A 24,682-nucleotide genomic window follows, 5' to 3' on the forward strand; every position below is an offset into this window, starting at 1 on the left:
CTTCTGATTTAGTTGTTGGGGAGGAACAGAGCTGAGTATCATCAGCATAATGATGGCACCTTACCCCAGACCTTCTAACGACCCCTCCCAACAGCTTCATTTAAATGTTTACTGTAATTCCCATAGAGATAAAATAGCAACCTGTGGCATGGCTTTCCCCTGCTGATCTTCTCTCTAGTCCCTAGTTAGCCAGCTGCCTAATCTTTTCACTTCCTACTAGGACCCTGACTTCTCTAGGTCTCAGTCTATTCAGAAAATTTTAAGGTTGGCCCTTGCTCTTAAAAGTGGCACCAGAGGCAGAGTGCAGTGACAAATTATTAACTCTGTGGTGCCTATTATCAGTAAGGACTGCTGAATTTTGTTTCTCATCCCAGTCTCCTATCATTTAGCTTTCCATGCCCTCCTGCCAGCCACCAGTAATAGCATGCAATCAGAACTCATTGTTAAGTTACACAAAGAAAGTCAGCAACAAGTCTAACAATTCATAGCAATATCATGACATTGCAAAGAGAACATTTTCTACCATGTTGTTTTGAGAGAGAGTGGTTCTCATTTAAAACTCAACAAGCACACTGCTAATAAACCAAGGTTGTTGAGAAACAAAGCAATCAGTCTAAAATGAGTGGTCTATCTAAAATGATTTTTCTCTCCACTTTCTCTGATAGGAAACCAGTTAACAGAACAATAACATTTGAGCTGGGGAGTAGTATGGATTAGCTGTTATAATGAAGGTGATATAGCAAAAGTGCACTTACAATTATTTCACCTCATAATGTAGCATCAAGTGCGAGGGCAAATAGCACTGAAGGCTTGTCTCATAATGGATAATTTTAAAATGGAACGAAAAACGGCACATTTCAAAGCAAATTGGCTGCTGTTCATGCACTCCAGTCCCTGTCTACGTACAGCCCGGATTTGGAACAAGCAAAGGAAAACCAGGAATTCATAACTGCATAGCAAAGTCCCTTCCATACGCTATCCTACTTCTCTTCCCTTTGTAGTTTACTGCTGATTTTAATTATTTTTAAAATATTTTTAATTACTTGATTTTACTGTTTTTATTTATAGTTTCAATATATCCTCCAAACCACTTAGTGGTTTTGTTGCAGTCAAGCAGTATATAAATTTTGTTAAATGGATAAATAAATCTAAGGTAGGGGCTGATCCCTATATTATTTGTAGAAGCTTCATCATACCCTCCAACATTTATCCAGTGAAAATAGGGGTGTCCTATTCCATAATGGAATAATACTTATTTATTTATATATACCCAGCCCATCTGACTGGATTGCCCCAGCCACTCTGGGCAGCTTCAAACATATAGTAAAATGTAAAGGGACCCCTGACTATTAGGTCCAGTCGTGACTGACTCTGGGGTTGCGGCCCTCATCTCGCTTTATTGGCCGAGGGAGCCGGCGTACAGCTTCCGGGTCATATGGCCAGGATGACTAAGCCGCTTCTGGCGAACCAGAGCAGTGCATGGAAACACCGTTTACCTTCCCGCCGGAGTGGTACCTATTTATCTACTTGCACTTTGACGTGCTTTTGAACTGCTAGATTGGCAGGAGCAGGGACTGAGCAACGGGAACTCTCCCCGTCGCGGGGATTTGAACCACCGACCTGATCGGCAAGTCCTAGGCTCTGTGGTTTAACCCACAGCATAATAGAACATTAAACATTAAAACCTTCTCTTCACAGGGCTGTCTTCATATCTCTTCTAAATGTTGTATAGTTACTTATTTCCTTTGCTCGGGGGGGGGGGCACATGACTCCATAGCCTCCAACATTTCTCCAATGAAAATAGGGATATCCTTAAAAAAGCAGGACATTCCGGGATCAAATCAGAAACCAAGACGGCTTTTGTAAATCTAGGACTGTACCTGGAAAATAGGGACACTTGGAGGATATGTTTCATTGTTTGATTTTATTTGTTTCATACAACAGCTGTTCTGTGACTGGGTTGGGCCGGGAAGAGGTGGAAAGGGAATTACTGGCAGACAGTCTGAAAGGATTGACCCTCTTGATCATATCTCTGGAGACCTTTGATTAGCAATTTGTATGATAGAAGGAGTTAGCTCCTTCCAATCTATGTCAAGAGTGGGAAGGAGAGGAAGAAAGGACCTTTTGCAGAACTGCCAGTAGATTTAAGGATACCCATGATCTGGACATACTGAAATTTGCCAGCCGCACAAGGCAGGAGAGTCCTATAAAGGACAACATCCAGATGGACAACAATTTAACCTTTAATGTGATTGTAGATGAATTGACAGTGGTAAAAATATTAGTGGGAAAGTGCTTTGTTTGGCCAGAAGAGAGATTAGTTACTTGAATACAGGCCAATATATGTGCCAATGGACAGTAATTCATCATGGAAAATATGGGAGATGTTGTTGCTTTAGAATTAACTGCTTTTGAGGTCTTCCCTGTAGCATAAGGCTGGGAAATATTTAGAGAATGAGCAGTGGGGTGGGTGGGTGTGTGCCGCTTATGACTAGTGCCAGGTTCACTTCCTCCCAGGGGTGCCAACTTGAATAAAATACTGTGGGGGCCCAGATAAGCCCCGCCCTGCAAAACTGATCACATGGCACAGTGCACACACACTATTTGAATGGGAATGCCCATCAACTGTGTGGGGGCCCAGCCTCAAATATTTTATTGTGGGGGCCGACGTCCCCACAGCCTCCAGGAGCTAGCTCCTATGCTTCTCCCCAGATTATGACACAGTGAAAGCTAGTGTGGTGTAGTGGTTAGAATGTTAGACTATTACTTGGGAGACCAGGGTTAAAATCCCTACTCAGCCATAAAGCTCATTGGGTGACCTTCTGCCAGTCACTGCCTCTCAGCCTAACAGGGTTGTTGTGAAGCTTAAATGAGGAGGAGGAGAACCATGTATGCCCCCTTGAGCTCCTTGGAGAAAAAGGTAGGACATGAATGTAATAAACAAACAAGCAAGCAAGCAAGCAACTCATAGGCTTGCTTACCATTATATCTGAACCAGTGCTTATGATTTGTTTCTCACCAAACAATGAGCAGAAACCAAGGTTTATTTTTGGGTTACTGGTCATGGTTTACTTGGCTTGCTGGTTATCTCCACCTGTGATACTTGTGTCCCAAAGTCCAATGACCTACACCCATGATTGTTTTGAGTTCTAGGTTGAGTTTTCTTGCAACCTGCCAAATTCTGTTGCAAATGCCCTTTAAAAACAAACAACATTCAGTCCTAATTTCTAAACTTCAGAAGAAGTCACCATATATATTTTGCTAAAACAACTCATATTGCCATTTGTGATATGACTACATGAAGGCAGATATATCAGCACCCATGAACTGCAATTCTCTTTTAGAATCACATAGCTGTGTTACAGTGTATTATTATAGTTAGTTGAATAAAACGTGTAGTTCTTCCCAACATTTTCAGATAAACAACGCTACAACAGCCTGGAGCCTGTACCCAGATTTACAAATGTGAACACTGCCTTTGAACAAGAGAGAGAGAATCTTCTCCTGAACCATGTGGTGGACCAGATTGTTCCATCATTCTTGCCAATGTTACAAAAAAATAGGGAGGGGGGAATGACAGACGCAAGTGCTTTGTTTTTTCTTCACTTGCTAGCTTTTTCTGTGATGCTCTAAAGTCACAAGTGATGCCATATGAAAGCAAAACTATCAAGACACCCTTGAATGTGCGTTGGTAGAGCCAATCTTAAAGGGCAACATTTCCATGAAATTTTGAGGTCTGTCTGTAAGCAGGTGTTGCCAGGTATTGCCCTGCTACCTTGGCTCACACAGTTTTGTTTTGCTTGTTTTGCTATTTTGTTTTGCTTGTAAACATGCACAGCATTTATGCAGCAACTTGACTTCAGAGGACAAAATCCAATGGGAGAACATTACCCACCACAATCTCTTCATTGTCATGAACAAGGGAGTGGCTCACCACACCTGCTGTTCAGAAACCTGGGACCTCTGGAATGTGCAAATGTCTTGCCTTCACCTATTTCATATATATATATATATATAGAGAGAGAGAGAGAGAGAGAGTGTCTTACAGAACATCTTTTGATTGGCTTCCAAAAAAACCACACACAACTGAAAATCCAAGGAAAGCTACTCACCTTCAAACCCCTCCTCTCTTGTTTTTTGCTTGGAAAACCTCCCAGGATCATCTGTGTGTGGCAGCCCCTTTTGTCCTCCAGCACTCATTTGCACCTCCAGTTCCCTTTCCAACTCAGCAGCAGTGACCCTCCTGGCAGCAGCTAGGTAGAATGAGATCCCCCAGAAGCTGGTAATGCCTCTCCACTGAAAGTGGAGTACACAGGTAAGGACAGCACAATGGCAGCAAAATATACGGTAAATACAACAGGTAGAGAACATTAAACACATTTAATCATTTGATTGTATGAGCTATAGTCAATTAAACTTGCATAAGGAAACAAATATATGTATGATGCCAAAAACATGCATTCTTTGTTTTAAAATGATGCATGTGTGAGTTATAGCAGGCATAATCTCAAAAGGCACATTCCTTCCTATATAAGACAAAAGAGAAAATGATGCTTATTATCTTCAGTTTTCCTAGCTAGCTAGCTTATATCCAATGTTAGCCCTCCTCAGAATTTACCCATTGAAATTAATGAACACAAGTAATTTAGTTCCACTAATTTCAGTGGAACTACTTTGAGTAACATTTAGTTGTTGGTAATCCTCTGGAATTTCTGTGGTAGTTTTTTAGGTTTTCATAACACACACATACACATGTGCACTGAATCAGGGCAATTTCTACTTGATTAATTGAGGAAAGATGCTTCTAGTCTAACAAATTACAGTAATATACTAAGCACTGTAGCCCTAAAAATAGAGTGCCTTGATGGGGCTGAAGGGGGATAGGGGAAAATATTATGTGTTAGGTAAAGCACAGAAGTGTGTCCCTGTTTGTAGCTGGGAAACAGTGGAGAGCAGAAATAAATGTTTTACATATGACTCTCATTATTATTATTAGATTCAAGTGCATACTGGAAATTTAAGCTTGTACAATTAAACTGGATTCAATGCTCTGCATTCCTAATGAAACAAATCCATTTCTTAATATTCTTATTATTATTTATTAAATTTCTATGCTGCCTTTCATCCAAAGATTTGTTACAATAAAAAACACACAAAATACATACCATAATAACAAACAAAAATAACGTCCCCCATAGTGTAAAAGGTCATAGATTGTTTAATTAGCCAAAGACCTGGGAGGAGAGGAATGTTTTTGCCAGGTGCCTAAAGGTGAACCCCCCTGGGGAGAGCATTCCATAAACAGGGTGCCACTACAGAAAATGCCCATTCTCTTATTGCCATCCTCTAGATCTCTCTCAGAGGAGGCACATGAAGGAGGGCCTCAGATGATGACTTTTAATGACTTTTGCTATTAGGAAAATAATGTGCAAATACTGAAAAGTGTGGGGAAAACAAATAATCAATGGGAACACGTGTTAAAACCTGCAAGCAAACCAGGATGAATATTCATTGTCGTGTAACTACCACCTACAAAATCAGAATGAATGCTCAGTAAAGACTGGACATAGTCTAATCACTGTGTAAGTGAATCAGAATGAATGGTCATCTGGACTGGAGGAGCCCTGTTTGTATAGTGTGTACCATCACAAATGTGGTACAAACATAGTATTTGTGCAAATCTGCCCAAAACAGTCCCTGCCTTGCATTAGGTATTTCCAGTTAGTCACCCAAGCATGAGTTTTTAAGGTCACTGGGCACAGATTGTTTCAAGGAAATGGCATGGGCAGGAGGAATAAATATTGTTTCTCCTACACCTTTTAGCTCCTACAAAGAAGCCAAGCCAGATGCCCAAACAAGTGGCTGCAGTGCCTGTTTCCTCTGTTATGTCACAGGAAATGGTGGGAGAGAGAATTAATCATAGGAATGGTGCTAAAATTTTTGCTGAAGCCTAGCCATGCCTCAATTGAAAACTAGGGATTTGCATCTTTGGGCCCTTATCATATTACTTTGCGAAGTCATGGTTGGCTGCACACATCTACAGATACCTACAAATGCAAATGTGGGAAGCCTGACAAGAGACCGCAATATTCAGAGAAAGGGAATGCACAGTCAGAAGTGTGAAAATCTGCAGAATGCACATCTCTGGAAAACATACACCTCTCTACATTACTTGCATTTTCACACATCCAAAGGCAAACTTGGCCTTGATTACAGGGCATCTCAGCTCAGGAAGAGTCACTACAAAGGATTGAGAATAGGCTTTATAAGGCTTATTATAAAGCATCCAGAGTAGTAAACACCAACCTTTTAAAGATTTCATCTTAATGTTGATAAGAACATAAGAAGAGCCTGCTGGATCAGGCCAATGGCCCATCTGTTTTCACAGTGGCTGATCAGATGCCTGTGGAAAACCCACATGCAGGATTCAATCACAAGAGCACTCGCCCTTCCTGCTGCTCTTAAAAAAACCAACAGAAATCTAGCACAACAGATGAGACCCACCATAAATCAGACCATGTGTGGGTCCTAATCTATTTGTTGGACCAATACTCTACTTGTTGGGCCAATACTTTAGTATCTAACATGGGAAATGATGTAGGCATTGAGTAATTTTAGCTAAATAGTTATTTATTAATTATTTAAAATATTTATAGATAGCCCCTGCATATAAATTATCAATGTGGTGCAAAATATAAATTCAGTAGAACATGAGACTCTTAATTTCAAGGTCGTAGGTTTGAGCCCCATGTTGAGTAAAAGATTTCTGCATTGCAGAGGGTTGGACTAGATGATCCCTGTGGGCCCTTCAAACTCTACGATTCTATGATTCTCATTTTAATTTATTGGCTCTCGTCCAGTCCTTCACTGCATTCAGGCATTGGTCCAGAGCTTGCACAGCCAGTCCTGATTAAGATGTTATGGAGAAACAGAGCTGTGTGTCATCAGAGTACTGATGACACTGTGCTCCAGAACTCTGAATGACTGCTCCTGACTCAATTATTTAGATGCTAAATAGCACTGGGGACAAAATAGTGCCCTGCAGAACCCCATAGCACAATGACAGCCACCAAGGAGCATTCTGCCAGTGCTCTTTGGACTCAGCAGCACAGGCAGGAATTGAAGTAATACAGTGATTCTGATAGCAATCCTGAACAACTGGTCCAGGATACAATGGTTAATGGTATTAAACACCACTTAAAGATTGAGTAACACAGGGTTGCTTTTCATAAAGGAAATCTATCAGGGAGATCAAGGCTGGTTCAGTCCCAAAACGTGCGCTAAAGCCAGATAATTAGTACTGCCCAAGAACATTTGCAGTTGCTCTGCCGCAACCACTGCCTTTCACCCAAAAGCAAATATATTATAAGCAAGAGGTGGAGACGAGCAGGATGAATGCGATGGCAAAAGGTTGGAAGGCTGAAGAAAAGAAAAGGGGAAAATGCCAGGGAGAGGTGTGTGGGAAGTTGACAGCCTACAAACATCTCAAAGGATTTCAGAACTGTTGTCTGGATTAGGTAAAGGGCTGGATAAGGGCCAAGAAACTGATGCTGAATCTTGACAAGATTAAGGTGCTGTGGGTAGGTGGTTCTCAGGTCTGGGAGCTTGCTGTTTTTCCTGTTCTGAATGTTTTGGCACTCCCTCTGAAAGAGCAGGTGCACAGTCTGGGAATACTCCTTGATCCAGCTCTGTTAATGAAACCTCAAGTGGTTCTAAGTCCCTTTTACCAGCTTAGGTTAATTTGCCCAGTTGTAGCCATTCCTGGTTAGGGATAGCCTAGCTATGGTGAGTCTTCCAGCCCTGTTAGTCTTCCATTTGTACTGCCTTGGTAAATTATATGTGGGGCTGCCCTTGAAGATGACTTAGAAACTTCAGAATTCTTGAAGCTGAATTCTGCCTGGTGTGGATAGCAGCATGCATATTACTAGATCAATTCATAAAGAATTACATTGTACGCTTATTCAGTTTCAGGCACAATTCAAGGTACTGGTTCTTAACTTTTAAGTTCTAAATAGCTTTGAATCTACTTTACGAAAGAAGAATGAGTTAGTTGTATGCCTGCTGTCACTAAACCTTTCCCACCCCCAATATGGCAAAGATAATAATAGTAACTCACATTGCAGGGATGTTCTAACAATAACTATCAGAATTCATGTGATACTCTTTGAGCATTTGGGGGTAAGTATTATATAAATATTATTCCGCCAACTTTCAGCCAACCAGTGCATATCTTCAACCAGTGCATACAAAATTTGTCTTGTGATACATCACATTTCCCTTCAAGAGTTTATGGAGATAGGGATAATATGTTGTGGCAAAAACTGAACTTTGCATGTGGCGCAGTGTCTTACTGGTTACCTACCTTGCAATCAGCAGTAAAGCACACAGGCCTTAGTGTTGGAGAAAGGCACTCTGAACATTCTTAGAAGCAGGTCCTTGAAACCTGGTGTGGAAGAAAGGTCCCAGTTTGCATATATCTTTTCACCCATCACTTTTTACTTCAGAGAGGTAGTTGTCTTAAGACTACAAAATAGTCAAAGACTCTTGTTGCAACTTAATTTTACAGGATCTGCCTCCTGTGTTCATTGGGACTTGGTAAGCACATTCTCTAGTAAGTGCATTCATTCAATATAATTTAGGCCACTTTTTGGAGCATACTGAGCATCTGAACAGGGAGAAGCCATGCAGTACCTAGACCAGTGCTTGGAGACGGTGATGAGATGGATGAGGAAAAAGAAGCTGAACTTGAATCCTGGCAAGACAGAGGCACTGTGGGTGAGTGGTTCCCATGTCTGAGAAATTGGTCAATTGCATTTTCTGGATAGGGTTGCACTTCCCTTGAAGGAGTAGGTTGACAGTCTGGGGGTTTGCCTGGATCGAGTTTTGTCACTGGAGACCAAGGCAGCCTCAGAGCCACAATAGTTCATGCATTGCTTACATCCAAGATTGGATTACAACAATGTGCTCCATATGGGGCTTCCTTTGCACTTGATCCAGAAGGCTGTGGCACAACTGCTGGCAGGAGTGAGACCTTGTCAGCATATAATGCCTGTGCTCAGAGACCTATACTGGTTGTTGACTTGCTACTGGGCCAAGTTCAAGTATGTAAAACCTTTAACAACTTGGGAGCAGTTTACGTGTGAGATTGCCTTACGCCATATACCTGACTTGCTTTGATCTGTGGAACTGGCACTGCTACAGGTGGCACATAATACCCATTCTGCACTTGTAAGAAATCCACCTTACGTGTGGCAGCTCTTATTGACGTCAGACAGGTGCCTTCACTGTACTCTTTTTGAAGCCAGCGGTTTTTTTTAAAAAAACACAAAACCCAACATTCTTGTTTAGGCAAGCACGTTGGTGTGTTTTAACTTGGTTGGTCCTTAGCTTATAGCTATTTTTTAATCACTCTTTTAATATGTCGCAGCTGTTTTATTGATGTTATTGTTTTATTCTTTTTGTAAACCGCTTTGAGGTTTCTTCTTCTTAGTCAAGAGGTATGCAAATTCCACGAAATAACTAAATGGAACATTGAAGGGGGTGTGTGTGTGTGGAAGCAAACGTTTGGAGCTGCAGCCCTAACCGGTTTACTGTGCGGCACCAGCCTTTCAGGGTGCTTCAGTTGCAACAGCAGCACGACTGTCTCAACAGCATCTGGATTTATTTATTTTTTTTTTTTAAAAAGGAAATTGGTTCTTCCACTACTTGCCTGTCGCCCCCCCCCCCGCGCTACCCCTTTCACCCAACCCAAAACTCATCTCGAGTATAAAATAGCCTTTATTATTTAAAACAGCCAAATCTCTCTCCCTCCTCTGATCCGAGCAGCGTTGCACATTTCGGTGGTGGGGCGGTTGGGGGGGGGGAGAGAGGAAGACGAGATGGGTGGCGGTGGAAAAGCGGCGGGTGCCGACGTCATCGCCACCGACGTCACCTTTCCCCGAGCCCACGCAATCGCTGACGCCACACCTCCCCCTCCCTCCCCAACTCTACCTTCTCACCCCCTCCCACCACCCTACGCGTGATGCTTGCAACTCCCCCCTCCCGCAGGGGGAATTCTCCTCTACCCGGGCCTGACATCACTCCTCCCTCACCCAACAGCCCACCAAAGCAGAGACGCCGGTTTAGCGACGGCCTTCTCCTCCCGCCATGTTAGGAGGAGGAGGAGGGGAGGTCGGCGTAACACGGAGCCGCCCCCGCCTGCCCGGGTAGCAGCAGCAGCAGCTCCTCCTCCTCCTCGACGGGCCACTGCATGGAAAGGCTGGGAGCGATGACCGAAACCGCAACAGCCTTGGAGGCTTCGGCTGACTAGGGGAAAGGCGAGCGAGCGAGGGAGGGCGAAGCTCCCTCCTTTCTCCCTCCCCCTCCTCCTCCTCCTTCCCGTCCCCTCAGCACGAGGGGAGGGGAAGAGCATGAACGGCTGCCCCGTCCCTGCCCGCCGCGGCGCCGCTTGGGCGAGAACGAGGAGGAGAGGCGGAGGAGGCGGAGGTGGAGGAGGAGCGCGGCGGCCGCCACCAGGACGACGACGACGACAGCCGCCGCCGCCGCCACACAGTCATGGTGCCCTTCGCGCCGCCGGAGGGCGCGGAGGAGCCTCAGCCTGAGCCCGAAGCGGAGCCCTCCTCCTGCCCTCCTCCGCCCCCGCCTCCTGCCGCCGCCGCCGGCCTCATGGAGATCTCCGGCGGAGGAGGAGGAGGCGGCGGCAGCAGCAGCAGCAGCCCAGGCGGAGAGGTGAGGGAGTCCCGGGCTGGGTTTTCTGAGGGAACTTGAGGTAAAAGGTTCTGAGGGGGGATCGGGCGGGCGGGCGGCAGGCAGAGGCAGCGCCGCCTTAAGAGGAGGGGGCGTGCGTGGCGCTGCCGGTGGTGGGCAGTGAGGGAGGCGGAGGGGAAAGTACCGGCTTGCCGCTGTTCTCCCATCCCTCGGTGCTTCGTCTCCTCCTCCCCTGCAGGGATGCGGGAAGCGGTTCCGGAGGGGTCTGAGGGAGAAGGGGCCGGCGGGGGGTGGGCGGCCGGGGTCGTGAGAGGAGTTTCGTGACACCAAATCGACACCCCCATCCCGTTTTCATGCGTTCCCTACGGTATCTTTCATGCCACCCCCCCTATCTTCCTTGACTCCACCTGGTCCTTCAACTTGCCTTTTGCTTGCTTACCTGCCGCCCCCTTATTTATTTTCAATACCTTCGTTATTCTGACCTGTCCCTCTCCATCATGCCTTCCTGTCAATCCTCTATAGATTCCTCCATCCATCAACAGCTGAACTTGCGCTGTCATTCTCTTATCTCTTCTTTGCGCGCATCCTCGGCTCGCCCGTTTTCCTGCCGTCTTGGCTGGCACCTTCTCTTTCCCTTTCACTAACTCCGGCCTTGCTAATTGCACTTGCCCCTCTGAGAGGACTGAGAACCTCGACTTATTCAAAAGTCGATTTAGCAGCCCCATCAGAGAACGGGAATTTTAGAGCTAACTCACTTTATGCAGTGGAATGCAAGGGAATCCTGAAACGGAAAGCTGTTCCCTTTTGTTTCTCTTTTCCATCTTCTCTAGCTCCGAATTCCAGGTCTCTGTTTTTTTACTGCACAGGATCCAGTGACACCCAAAAGTCTCTGAAAACTGCCCCCCCTTTCTACAACCACTTGGTTTTCAAAAAAGTATCGCCTTATCATTTTCTTCTTGTCCATCTACCTATTGCTGCCTCAGGTTTCACTTTTTTTTCACTGAAGTACTTTTCCCAGATAGATTCCTCTCCAAGGCAGATCCTGTACACATCTGTTTGTCCTCTGCGTCCTAAAGATGCTCGGTTCTAAACAGTTGCCAGATGCCTCCATTCTACACTTCTATATCCATCTCCATCTATTTTTATTAACAACCACTTCCTACTTTGTTCACCCTAGTTCTCCTGGTAGTTAATCCCAGACATCAAGGTCTGATGCATCCTTCCTCTACCCTGCTAGCTGTCTCCCCTTCACAACAAGGCACTGACTCTTGAGTTAGTTCTTACTTAACTAATACTTTACTCTCACAAAAATTACCTCTTTTACTTCAGCATTAAAACATATTTGGCACCATGGTGCAGTAGTGAGTTACTCCTCTTTGCTTCTGTGTTTGTTGACTTAAGAAGATGAACTATTTTGAATTTGTTGCTGAAATATCTTGCTATGGTTTGCATCTAATATCCTAATTCTGAAAGGCTCCAAATTGTCCTTTCCATTCCACAAATTTTGTTTGAACTTCTCAAAAGAGCCTGCTGCTCTTTGCCCTTGAGGTGTCTCCTCTAAGTAGCCCTAATGACCTATAGATTCCTGCCATATTTCCTGTATCAGTCCTACCGGAGTGATGCTAACATTCCATTTTAAAAACAAGAGGTGTGGTGACATCTGTCAACTACATAAATTGGGAACAGACATAAGGAATGTTCTGCAAAACTTAGCAATAAAAATAAGGAATTACTAATGACCCTTTCTGGATGTATCTGTTTTGGAAGATGTCATGCTGTTTTTGGCTTAGCTGATTTTGCTTTACTACTTTCAAGCACCTCAAATACAATTCACTATATTTATTACTGTGTTAATAGAGCTCTGGGGGTCCCAGATGGCCTCACAATGAGGCAGTGCATTAGACTTAGACCTGCATAGCTTCAGCAAGGGTTCTGCATCATGTGTTATTAAACATAGTCTTGACCCCCCACTCCAAGCTTCACTCAAAACAAGCCCCCACTCCTTAAACATCTCTTTAAGACTGGTTCAGCTTAAAAGTCATTCAGTTGTCCCATCTTTCAGCTTCTTATTTATCCTTATAAACCACCTGCACTTTGAGCCTTATTTGTCCTTAGAGGATCTAAGAACCTATGTAGTAACTGTTTCTAAGCCAAGGAGAAGATGATAAACCTTTTATTCTCTCAAGGGCTCATTTATTATGGAAAACAGCTTGTACAGTGGTACCTCGGGTTACAGACGCTTCAGGTTACAGAAGCTTCAGGTTACAGAGTCCGCTAACCCAGAAATAGTACCTCGGGTTAAGAACTTTGCTTCAGGATGAGAACAGAAATTGTGGTGTGGTGGCAGCGGGAGGCCCCATTAGTTAAAGTGCTTCAGGTTTCAAGAACAGTTTCAGGTTAAGAACGGACCTCCAGAATGAATTAAGTTCTTAACCCGTGGTACCACTGTACAAGGTTAGAGTCTTCAAAGTATTGTTCAGATGAATAAAATGTTCTCTGTAAAGTGGTATGCCCAACTTCTATATCGTATACTACCATTGCCAGTATGTTATCAAATACTGTTTGATGTCAGGATCTTTTACATTCTACCAGTTGTAACAGCTTTTGTCAGAATGGCTTTTGTTTGGTTTTCAGTGGCTTAATTTTAGCAGTCTGACTGACTTTTCCCTTTGTCCCAGGCACCATCAGAAGTGTCATTAAACAAACATTCTAGATGCATTAAAATTGATAGTTTCAACAATGTCGGAACACTTTTTTGAAAAAAAAGATACTCAGCAGTTTCATGGTAAAAAAATAAGCAGCAGCTTTTGGAATCTCCTTAGTCCTAATGTAGCTATTGCTGGAAATTGAGTGCATAGTGTGAGTTAAAAAAAAATCACATTGTGCAAGTAATAATATTCTAGTACAAAATACCATTGAATATAGAAACTTTGTGCTAGACCCCATGTTCCTGAGATTGGCAGAAGAGAGTTGAATATATCTGTTTGTAGGGGGTGTTATTGTTTTGTTTTTGTTTTAACTATTTATTTTGTTCTTTTATCCTGTATTTTTATCTTGTGAACAGCCCTGAGATCGGATGCAGAGCAATATATAAATTTAATAAATAAAAAAAATAGGCCTTAAATGCAAATTTATATGCTATGTTAATGAACATTCTTATCTAAATACTGTTTCAAAAACTGGTCAGACTAGTCTCTGGTTGTTCTTCAAGTGTTTTTATTGGTCCACTTCTATTAGAAGAACTCATTCATTGCTCAAGATGATATTTTTTTTATGTTGTAAATGTATGAGACTATAAATTGAACGTTTATTATTCTGTGAGGTAGGGAATTTTAAATAACACCAGATTCTATACATGGAAGTAAGTCATACAGATTATGGGGCTGAACTCTAAAGTAAGTGTGCATAGGATTGAAATCAGTGGGATTTAAGCAGCATGACTGTGCAGGATTGTATCCTTAGTCTTTTATACCTTTGCTGTTTATGTGTCCATAGTGCTGTTCCTGAGCACTGTAATTGCTGTGCAATTCTATATTATAGCAGTATACACTTTGAAATATTTCTGTGATTGAATCCTTAATCATGGTCTGTAAAAAAATGTAAAGATCAAGGACCCCAGGATGGTCAAGTCCAGCCAAAGGCAACTATGGGGTTGTGGGTGCTCTTCTCACTTTTTAGGCCGAGGGAGCCGGCATTTGTCCACAGACAGCTTTCCGAGTCATGTGGCCAGCATAACTAAACTGCTTCTCGCACAACAGTACACCATGACGAGTGCCAGTGCATGCGGAAACACCGTATACCTTCCCGCCTCAATGATACCTATTTATCTGCTTGCACTGGTGTGCTTTCAAACTGCTAGGTTAGCAGAAGCTGGGACAAAGCAACAGGAGATCACCCCATCATGCGGATTCAAACCACCGACCTTCTGATCAGCAAGCCCAAGAGGCTCAGTGCTTTAGATCACAGCGCCACCCACTCCCCTCATGGTGTATGTGCCCTAGTAATTTAGGAAAATACTATAATAAAATTCATTATTGAGTATCTAAATAAAAACAAGATTGGTGTTTATACTCAAAATTGTTAAAATACAACATAGCAGCATTTGTTTAAAAACAACAACTTTAGCCTTCTTTTAAATAACCTGTGTGCAAAGTAGCATATTGTTAGGTGCCAGTGTGGTGTAGTGGTTAAGAGCAGTAGACTTGTAATCTGGTGAACTGGGTTTGCATCCCCGCTCCTCCACATGCAGCTGCTGGGTGACATTGGGCTAGTTGCACTTCCCTGAAGTCTCTTAGCCTCACTCACCTCGCAGAGTGTTTGTTGTGGGGGTGGAAGGGAAAGGAGATTGTTAGCCGCTTTGAGACTCCTTAAGGTAGTGATGAAATGGGATATCAAATCCAAACTCCTCTTCTTCTAAAGTAACTCATTAAGTTACTTATTTGAACAAAAAACTAATATGCATGTCACACCTCCGGTAGTCATTACTGTCTTCTAACACTGCAATCCTATGCATATGTGGAAGTAAACTCCACTGAACTTTGTCAGGTGTAGGGCCAAATTACACATTACACTAATGTGCAAAGGATCCAGTTGCCAAGCAGGGCTTCTAAGCAGTGGCAACAACGCCTAGAAGCAAAAGCATGAAACTTCTGTGGGCAAGGGTTGTGCCCTTCTAGCTCTTGCTCCCCCCCCCCATATTTTTTTCTGGTACACTATGATCTACTCTGAAAGCTGGAACAGTGGGGGTATAGCTGATGACAAAACTTTGCAGTAGGAAAAGCAGGTGAAGCTTGCCTCTATCCTAAGCATGTCTTAAATACTGTGTCTTACTGGTGAAATCTGTCTTTGGAAAACCATGGTTTTAATTTACAGTGGTACCTCGGTTTAAGAACAGTCTGATTTAAGAATGATTCAGTTTACAAACTCCGCAAAACCAGAAATAGCGTCCCATTTTGAGAACTTTACCTCGGGCTAAGATCGGAATCTGAACAGTGGAAGGGTCCCGCAGCAGGAGGCCTCATTAGGGAAAGTGTGCCTTGGTTTAAGAATGGTTTCGGTTTAAGAACGGACTTCCGGAATGGATCAAGTTTGTAAACCGAGGTACCACTGTATTCCCCTACCCAGAAATCTAGTAGAATGTTCATGCATAAACAGGTGCTGTTTCCGCAGTACCTCCTGTCTCCCCCCCCCACTCCAACTTCACTATCCTGCTTACTATTTGAAAGGTACCAACTGGTACCTGCTAGAAGATCGCTTATAATAGATCATTTTTCAGTGAAGTACTAGGAGTATGGGGCTACTGCAGTGGTGCCTCACAAGACGAAAAGAATACGTTCTGTGATTCTCTTCGTCTAGCGGTTTTTTCGTCTTGCGAAGCAAGCCCATTGGCGGATTAGCGCTATTAGCAGCTTTTAGCGGCTTATCTGCTGATCGGATCAGCTGATAAGCGGCTTAGCGGCTTAGAAAAAGGGGGGAAACCAGCAGGAACTCGCAAGACATTGTCGTCTTGCGAAGCAAGCCCATAGGAAATTTGTTTTGTGAAGCACCTCCAAAACGGAAAACTTTCGTCTAGCGAGTTTTCCGTCTTGCTAGGCATTCGTCTTGCGGGGCACCACTGTACTATGTACAAATCTGGGAGTTTTAGATTAAATGCTAAAAAATACTTGTCAATATTCCACAAATTGTTAGTTGCTTTAAAATCAAGGATTTAAATGTAAATCAAATTAATATTATGGATCTTCAGCTATTGTCGTACAGGTTCTGCATACTATCAAAACAACCAGAAATGTTTTGAAATTAACATTGGTTTAAAAGTAGTCAATCTAGAAATAATTTATTAGTCTGATTCTTAATTTTATGTTGAACAGATACATGTATGATACAGAAAGAAACAGATGACATCTCTTTTGAATCTGTGCTAAAATTGTGAAATGTCTGAAATCAGTTACAGTATATTTGTTAACAGAGCACAGATTAAGATTCACTTGTAACATTTTCAGTGTCCATTCTCAGATGCTATCATACAAGTAATGGAGTTTTGCAGGTAGCTGTAGATAGTTATGGTATATTTGTAAACTTGGTACACATGCAACATTTTCAGTGTCCATTCTCAAACATCACTGTTGGACAATTAATGGAGCTTTACAAGTAGTTGCACATTTGGTATGTGGGTGCTGTTACAGGAACTGCTCCTCCTGTAATATTCTGGAGGTGTATGTGTGTGTGTGTGGGGGGGTTAGACAGGATTATGCATTTAAAATGTAAAATTGATGTGTGTGCATGAGAGAGAGGGAGCGCTTTTTGGTTTAGTTTGGTTTAGTAGATTATTAAGGCAAGACTTAAAATTTCGGTTTCTTTTATTTTATACTTTCTAAAAATTAGAATTGTACGTGGGAAATGCATTCTTCACTCTTTGAAGTTTATGAGGAAGTCAAATGCCAGATTAACATTGTAGCCTGAAATGAAATTATTCAGCCATAACAAAAAGGATGTTTACTTAGGACAATGCTGTTGTATTTGGAGACAGCAAATATTGTCATGAATATGAATTGAAACTTGCATTTTCTGTTGCTTTGCCAGCTCAATGCATCTTTTGTGTGTGTTCTTATTGTTGAATTGGTGAGAAAGAAGAGTGCATCTTTGGATTATCAACTTTGTCCCTATATTCATTATGTGATAGAAATAAATTCTTCTAGTAGCCTTTTTACAATGGTCTTTGCTTAGATTAATTTTATGAAACTGTTCTCATTTATCTTGGTTCACAGTTCACCAAAACAGAACACAGTTATGGTGAACATCCCTGGCAAAGTTATACTTTCCAAAGAGTACTCTGTGTGCGCAAGAGAACTTTTAGGAATTTATATCTCTTACAATCATAGGTAGTGTCAAATGTCTAATAGTAATAACTCTATATTTGGAAATTTACTTAGGTGCTGTAATTTTAGAGTTCATTTGCCCTCTTTTGAAATTAAGGGCTGAATTAAAAATGAGGGCTGAATTAAAGAATTCTGGAAAAATGAGGAAATATTTTTAAAGGGAAATAAATCTTTTTTCATATTTATTTACCTTCTGCTTTTAAACAGTGACAGTAAGGACATTGGTAAGGTACTGTGCATCTTTTACACTTCTATTATGGTTATAGGCCGATGTCTCACATGTGCATGAACATTTACTTGATAGCTCAAGATGAGGACTTGCAGCTGAATGTGTGAAATAAATCCACTGAAAAGCATAGTGTTTAAAGGGATTTGAAAGGTTGTATTTAATCTTTGAAACCTATCATTTCACAGTTCAACCTTCTATATATCTTATTTACTAGATTTGTAATTTGTTATTTACAGATAGTTTTCCAAAATATTATGACATTTATATTTACAATAAGTTCCAGAGGAAGAAGGGGGAAAAGGGCAGCCACTTCTTCTATTGCCAACTTTTAAATTCATTAAATGCTGAAAAAATTAATTTGACTAAAGTTAGACTAGATTGGGAAAAAGTTTCTGCAGCATCATAGGTGAATATTAGAGCAAGCATTAGTTGCCCCTATACAAGCAGCAAGAGGCAAACTACCTCACTTATTCCCTCTGGCTGGGAGCCACAGTGCTATCCCAGGTATTGGTCGATTAAAGCCAGGGGAAGCACCTTTGAAAGCCTCAATGATTCAACCAGGGAAGGGGTACAATACTTGCATTACTTATTCTTTTCTCCCCCGGTCCAAAATATTGGTGGACAATATTTGGTGGTTATGCTTTGCCCCTTCCAATAAAATTCTAGAGTGGTGGGAATTTTGTGGAGCTAGGTTAAAAAGTGCAACAACCATAGTTTTCTAAAGCTTTTGAAGAAAGGTTTTCTCAAGCTTTTGAAAAAAACTTTGATGAAGCCATAGTGACACTCAAGCTCACACTGAAGTTCACGTGTTATACCTATTTTCAGGCAGTGTAGTTCTGAGTTTTGGGTCTTGTCTAAATCTGACCTGTTGTTACTTACTCCATTGATTCCCAGTTTGTGTTAGCAACAACACAATCCTGTCCAGTGCAGGATTTGTAAAAGAAAGTATACAGAGTGTCCGCAGGCATATAGATATAGGCCATCCTGTTGACATTGTGTACCTAGAACAGGTGTGGGGAAACTTAGTTGCTGAACTACAGCTCCCATCATCCTAGTCCATTGACCATGCTTACTGGGGCTGTTGGGAGTTGTAGTTCAGCAACATCTGGAGGGTCAAAGGTTCTCCATACCTCACTTAAACTTTTAAAAATCTATTATCTTCTTCAATGGGGTTGTTCTATGATAGATCACAACTCCTTCAAAACAGCTGTGCTATTGACTCTCAGACCTTGAGATTGTTGAAATATATACATTAAAAAAATCAATTTGAGTCGTGCAGCAAAAATTGGGTCTACTAGGCCATTTTTTAAAAACAATGTGGACTAAAGTTGTTTCAGGGGCCCTTCTGAGATTAGGGGCCCTGAAGCTTAAGCTCATTAATTTCATAGTACGTCCCCACCCCCCACATACAGGATACATATTTTAGAGGCCTAGAAGTGAGAGAGTACCCCCAGACTGTGCACCTGCTCCACCAGAGGGAGTTGAACCAATTCAATACAGACAACTGAATATTTCTCAGATCGAGGAGCCACTCACCATGCCTCCGTCTTTCCAGAATTCAAACTCAGTTTATGGACCCCAATATGAGGAGGGGGGATGTTCAATTAATGTTGCAGAACTCTCTCTTCGATATGAGTATTTGTTTTCACTAGCCCCTTGTTTGTCTCTGCATTGAAAAACAATTGCCCTAACTTTTCAGTTTGCTGGAAATGTGTCTTTATTGGGGAGCTAATGTATCAATGGATTTAGGGTTTCAAAATAAGAAATGATTTTTTGTTGTGCCAGAAGAAATTTAATGTACCGTATTTTTTGCTCTATAACACGCACCCGACCATAACACGCATGTAGTTTTTAGAGGAGGAAAATCCGTAGGCATGCCACCCGTAGGCATTTCCTCCATAACACGCACAGACATTTCCCCTTACTTTCTAGGAGGAAAAAAGTGAGTGTTATGGTGCAAAAAATACGGTATATAAAATAGATTATTTAAAACATATTTAGTAAGAATAATCAAAATTTATATAAGCTGCTACAGGGTAGATTGGGCTGACATCTGCAGAAAGGTATTTTATTTTAGGTAAATGCTTAATTGCCTTATGTGTGAACGTAAACACAAGAGGCTTTTGAGACTTGCTGTTTTATTGATAGCAAGCATTTAATTTGTTCTTTGCGGTGATTGAATGGTGCTTTGAATATTAAGCTTTTGTTGAAAATAATAATCAAATAGTGGACTTGGTTTACATGATAACTTTGTTATGTCAGTGTTGATAATGAAGTTAGTTGTTTGAGATTGAAAAGTAATATTCGAGCAACCAAATCCAGATATTAGAATGCAGTGAATGTATTTAACTTCTTTCAGTAGAAATTAACTGCTGATGCTTTTGAAGCTGTTCAGATCAGTTGGTGGTGGTGGCAAGACAAAGCACACTTGCTGGGCAGACCTCCTAAGGCAAGGGTGAGGAACCTCTGGTCTATGAACCAATCTTGACCTGAAAGACCATTTCCCTTAACCATGCCCATCCACTGATGTGACTGATGATGTTAGCTGATGGGTGGGAGGTCAGGGTTTAATATTGCCTTGGCTGCATGCCCTGCTCCCAGCAGGGAACAAGCCTGCATGGGCAAGGCAGAAGGATTTACTCTCCACTGATCTGCTGAAGGGTGGGGATTAAAATGCTTTTCAAAAGCACTGTTTGAAGCAGTTCCTACACTTCTCCAGCAGTTGGCTGAGCAGCAGTGGTAACTGTGCTGCTGTCCATATGGTCTTGCCAGAGAAGTGCATAAACTGCACTTTTGAGAAGTGTTTTAAGGCAGTCTCTATACTCCTGTTTCATCTGAAGTGGGACTGCAGGAGTTGCCTTAACGTGTTTCTCAAAAGCACTGTTTGAAGTATTCTCCCCTTCTTTAAATGAAGTCAAAGTTTAGGGCCAACTAGATGTTACAAGAAAAACATTTGGTTCTCAACACAGTCTTTCTGTTTTAATGCTGGAATGCATTTGCAAGGAAGACTTTGCAGGTGCAGGAGAAACTAAGTGCCCTTCTTACTCACCAGTATACTTTGGGAAGTCTATATGATTCCTGTATTTGCTTTTACCTTATTGAAAGTGTGGCATGGCCATGTATTTTCCAAGTTTGCCTTTGGGCACTTTAAAAACTAGATCTAAGATTAACAGTGCTACCTGGGAGACAATGCTCAATGTGTGAACTGAACAAAGTTATCTTTGCTATAGCATAACACATTCTACACTTTACTAAACTGAAAGTGTGAGAAGGATTCAATGAAGTAAACTTAGAGTCTAAATAGACTTACACCGTTTTTTGAGAAGGAGGCAGGCAAGATCCTTACAAATCCCGCCGAGGATTTGTGCAACAGATTGCAATCTCCTGTTCCCAGCAACACTCAAACTCAATATCTTAGTACAGGAAGCCACACAGAGCTTCAGATATGGTCTGAGCACAGGCGCCAGGAATGCCTTGTAGTGGGAAACTGTCTGTGTATTATTGCTGCTCAACTGGGAATTCAGCCTGGCCACAGCTTCCACAGAGAGCAGTAGCTGACTGACTCAGCAGTGGGCTTCAGCAGGTGCCCTCTGTGCTGACTGCTGATGCTGGGACTGAATCCAGATTGGCTGAATGAGAAGAGTCTCCCCTTTTTTCTTGTAGTGGAAATAATTTTCCACATAATATATATCTTCTCTTTTGTAAGTGTATTAAATTCTATAATTTTCCATTGGAAAAACATTTGACTAAAGAGTTCAAATAGCCATTCAGTCCCATAGGCAAATTGCTGTCTGTTATCCTATGCTGCCTCTCAGGGTTGTTATGAGGATAAAATGGGGAAGAACTTCCCAGGAAGTTTTGTAGTTTTGTTGTAATGATATATATGTATGCACACCACAGGAGGGTGACTTGTTTGGTAATTAATATAGCAAAATGAATAATTGTCTTTAGCAGGTTTTTCCAGTTTTTAATTATTACTATTCTACATGTCGGAGCAAGTGCATATCCTTGTTTGTATGATTCAACTGTTTAATCAAATTTAGCAACTCGTAACTTAGCACAGTTACGGCTCTTATTAAATGGAGGCAATTGTAATAAAATTAGATTTAGTAGAGAACTGCTGTAGATCTGCTTTGCGTGCAGAAGATCCCTGGTTCAGCTCCTTGTGTCTCCAGGTGAGGCTGGGAGAAACTCAATCAAAAGCTTTGGAAATCCTCTGCCAGTCAGTGTGGGCAATACTGAACTAGATAAACCAATGATCTAACTCTGTATAAGGCAGTTTCCTTCGTAGAGGCAGACCCTCTGAACCATCTTGCTAATTATCTTGCTTTCAAACAGGTGATTCTGTTACAAAACATGCATACATGATTACTCATTGAAAGCCATATTCTTCCTTAGCTGTTGAACTTTTAAGAATTTTTCTAATGCTTCTTCATAAATTTCCTTCTTCTAGTTTGAACCATAGAAGCCATATGGACAGACAGTTATTCCCCCTTTTTATGACCTTTACCTATTTGAAAACTGTCAATTGGGTGATTTGACTTTTAAATCAAGGCAATTTAGTTAATTGATTAAAAAGAAAAACAAAACAAAAAATAAATCAGGTTCCAACTATAATTCCAGAACAGGAATCCGTACTAATTGGTGTTTTAATTTTAAAAATACCCATTTGACATTATCTAAAGTATTTATACTACCCAGAGGTATAAATAATCTGAAACTTCTGGTCGTTCAGCTTTATGTCTTTTTCTCTGCAGAAAACATGCATTTTTTAAGAGGAGTGTTAGGCAATTGTACATTATTGAAATTAATGGGGGAAGTTAAGATTTCTGCCCTTCTGAGCAGTGTTCTGGAAAGGTTATTAAATAATATATTTAATTAGGGGTTATGTGATGACCAGTACACTTGTATTGGATATATTCTGCAATTCTATTCAAGTTTTCTGTTTAACCTCATTTTTCATTTATTTCTGCAGCTGAATGGCATTAGAGTGGTGGATGAACCTATGGAGGAAGGAGAACCATATTCCTATGAAGTAAGTTCATGCATAAGTTCTTAAGGGTGGGAACTGCCATCAAAATATTTTGAGTTTCATATTTTCTTTTGGATGCTTTATTTAGGAACCAAACTAGGAGAAAACTTGGAGGACAAAATGAGAGGTAAAAGAGAAGTAATAGAAATTTACCCTGCTTCTTCAGTAGAAAAGTTCAGGATTTTTTTTCCTATGTGCTCGAGTGTATGACATAGGTGATGCACATAGGTGATGTGTAACCTTCCTTGAAATAGTTTGACTTTCAAGATTTGCAGTATTGATGCAAATCAAGTAGTATTTTTAATGAATTTTTGTTCCATATGTGTTGGATACATATCTGATGCTTGTTTGGGTGAGGAAAGCCGTATACTGGCAGCAGGCAGTCTGAATGACATTTTGTTTCAGAAGGAAGAAGTATCTACAAATTATTATAATTTTTAGAATCTATTTTTATTGTTACTGAAAGCAGTCTTGAAAATAAATGCTTAATACTTAATAGTTCACAGAACTATTTTTTGCCTGCCTGCTTACATGTGCTGGTTAGTCATTTATAGCCTTAACAAATGGATAGGGCCTGTTATGCAAAGCTCTTCCTGATCACTTGGAATGGAACCATGCTTATTTGCCATAGGCAATTTAGATGGTGCTAGTTACAAGCCTGGTTGAAAGAAAAAAATAGTTCTTAAAATGTTTTATCATAAGACACTATGTTTTTAGTGGCGTTTGTTTTTATCTGTAAGCTGCCTTGAGTCCCGCCAGGGAAAAAGGTGAGGTATAAATAAATGAATCACCATCATCATCATCATCACCACTTTGGAATGCTACAACATTTTCTGATGTTTAAATTACTTTTGAGCAGTACCAGCCAGCCTGAAATAGACTCAAGTGTGTTTATGGCAAATATGTTAATTTTATAGGCATTCTGTCCAGTAAAGGTATACAAACAGTGTTCTGGATTGTATTTAATTTCCTTAGACTTTCTGTGTGGTGTTACTTTGCTCTGATTTTCATTTGACTGATAATCATATAGTAAAGTCTAATGCCTTAAATAATTTCCAAATTCTTTCTCAGGGGATCCAGTGAAAGTATTTTATTTTAAATACTGTTTTTTGTTTTCTAATGCTTGACCTGTAAGCAAAACTTCTAGGTCTCTAACATCAGTACTGGCATCTGAGTGATGTGCTATTGGGTCTAATTCTTTTTAATTAGTTGGCTTCTTCTTTGGTTTATATATTAGTGCTATATATAGTGACTACATAAGCAATCTATGGAATGCATAGCCTGGGTGTTATCTTGGATATTAGGCAATGAGTGCTATCTTGGATATTAGGCACACATGATTCCGAGTATTGCATACATTAAGAGCAGGATTCCTCGAACTGGTGTCTTTCCATCAGCCTGGCTAGCTTTTTCAATGGTCAGGGATGATGGTAGTTATAGTCCAGCAACATCTGAAGGGGACCAGGTTAGGGAAGACTGTTGTACGGGCTGTTTCATATTCCCCATTCCTCTAATGTCTGGCAGTATACCTTATTTGCACTTGGTGGCAATACACAGATTGGCTCAGATGGTGTGATGGCATGAAATATCATTTACAAACATTATGATTGCTGAGGCAACACAGAATCCTTACAGTGCATATTTTGTGAAGGGAAGGGAAGTTGTTAATTTGGAAGGCATTGAAACATGGACAAAGGCAGAAAAAGATTTCTGTGTCTGACTGGAGATAGAGAATATTTGAGACATGTCCCCAGTCCAGTTTTCAATATTAATAAAATGTAATTAATACGTTAAAAGCCACACAAGCTTAAAATAAGAGCAGCCCAGCCCTGGAGCTGG

At 41.3% G+C, this 24,682-nt stretch overlaps 1 protein-coding gene and 1 long non-coding RNA gene across 4 annotated transcripts in view; one reads left to right on the plus strand and one right to left on the minus strand.

Moving 5' to 3' along the window:
* Positions 1 to 4,134: 4,134 nt before the first annotated feature.
* LOC309524107 lies at positions 4,135 to 11,739 on the minus strand. 2 transcript variants are annotated; one of them, XR_014215799.1, is made up of 3 exons: positions 11,175 to 11,739; positions 8,363 to 8,443; positions 4,135 to 4,296 (listed from the first exon to the last, which is right to left on the minus strand). It is a non-coding gene; the product is annotated as an uncharacterized lncRNA (long non-coding RNA). The 2 variants fall into 2 exon arrangements; XR_014215800.1 differs by lacking the exon at positions 11,175 to 11,739 and adding an exon at positions 10,892 to 11,072.
* RPS6KA6 (ribosomal protein S6 kinase A6) overlaps positions 9,983 to 24,682 on the plus strand; it is a 56,610-nt gene continuing 41,910 nt past the window's right edge. The window contains exons 1-2 of one of the 2 annotated variants that reach the window (XM_082208461.1): positions 9,983 to 10,728; positions 22,787 to 22,846. In XM_082208461.1, coding sequence (XP_082064587.1) covers positions 10,555 to 10,728; positions 22,787 to 22,846 — 234 coding nt within the window. In that variant the 5' untranslated portion in view covers positions 9,983 to 10,554. Of the gene's footprint in view, positions 10,729 to 21,875; positions 21,987 to 22,786; positions 22,847 to 24,682 lie in introns of those variants that run through there. The other variant, XM_082208462.1, reaches the window with a different exon arrangement.

Source organism: Podarcis vaucheri, assembly GCF_965113315.1.
Source record: "Podarcis vaucheri genome assembly, chromosome: Z".
NCBI lineage: Eukaryota > Metazoa > Chordata > Lepidosauria > Squamata > Lacertidae > Podarcis > Podarcis vaucheri.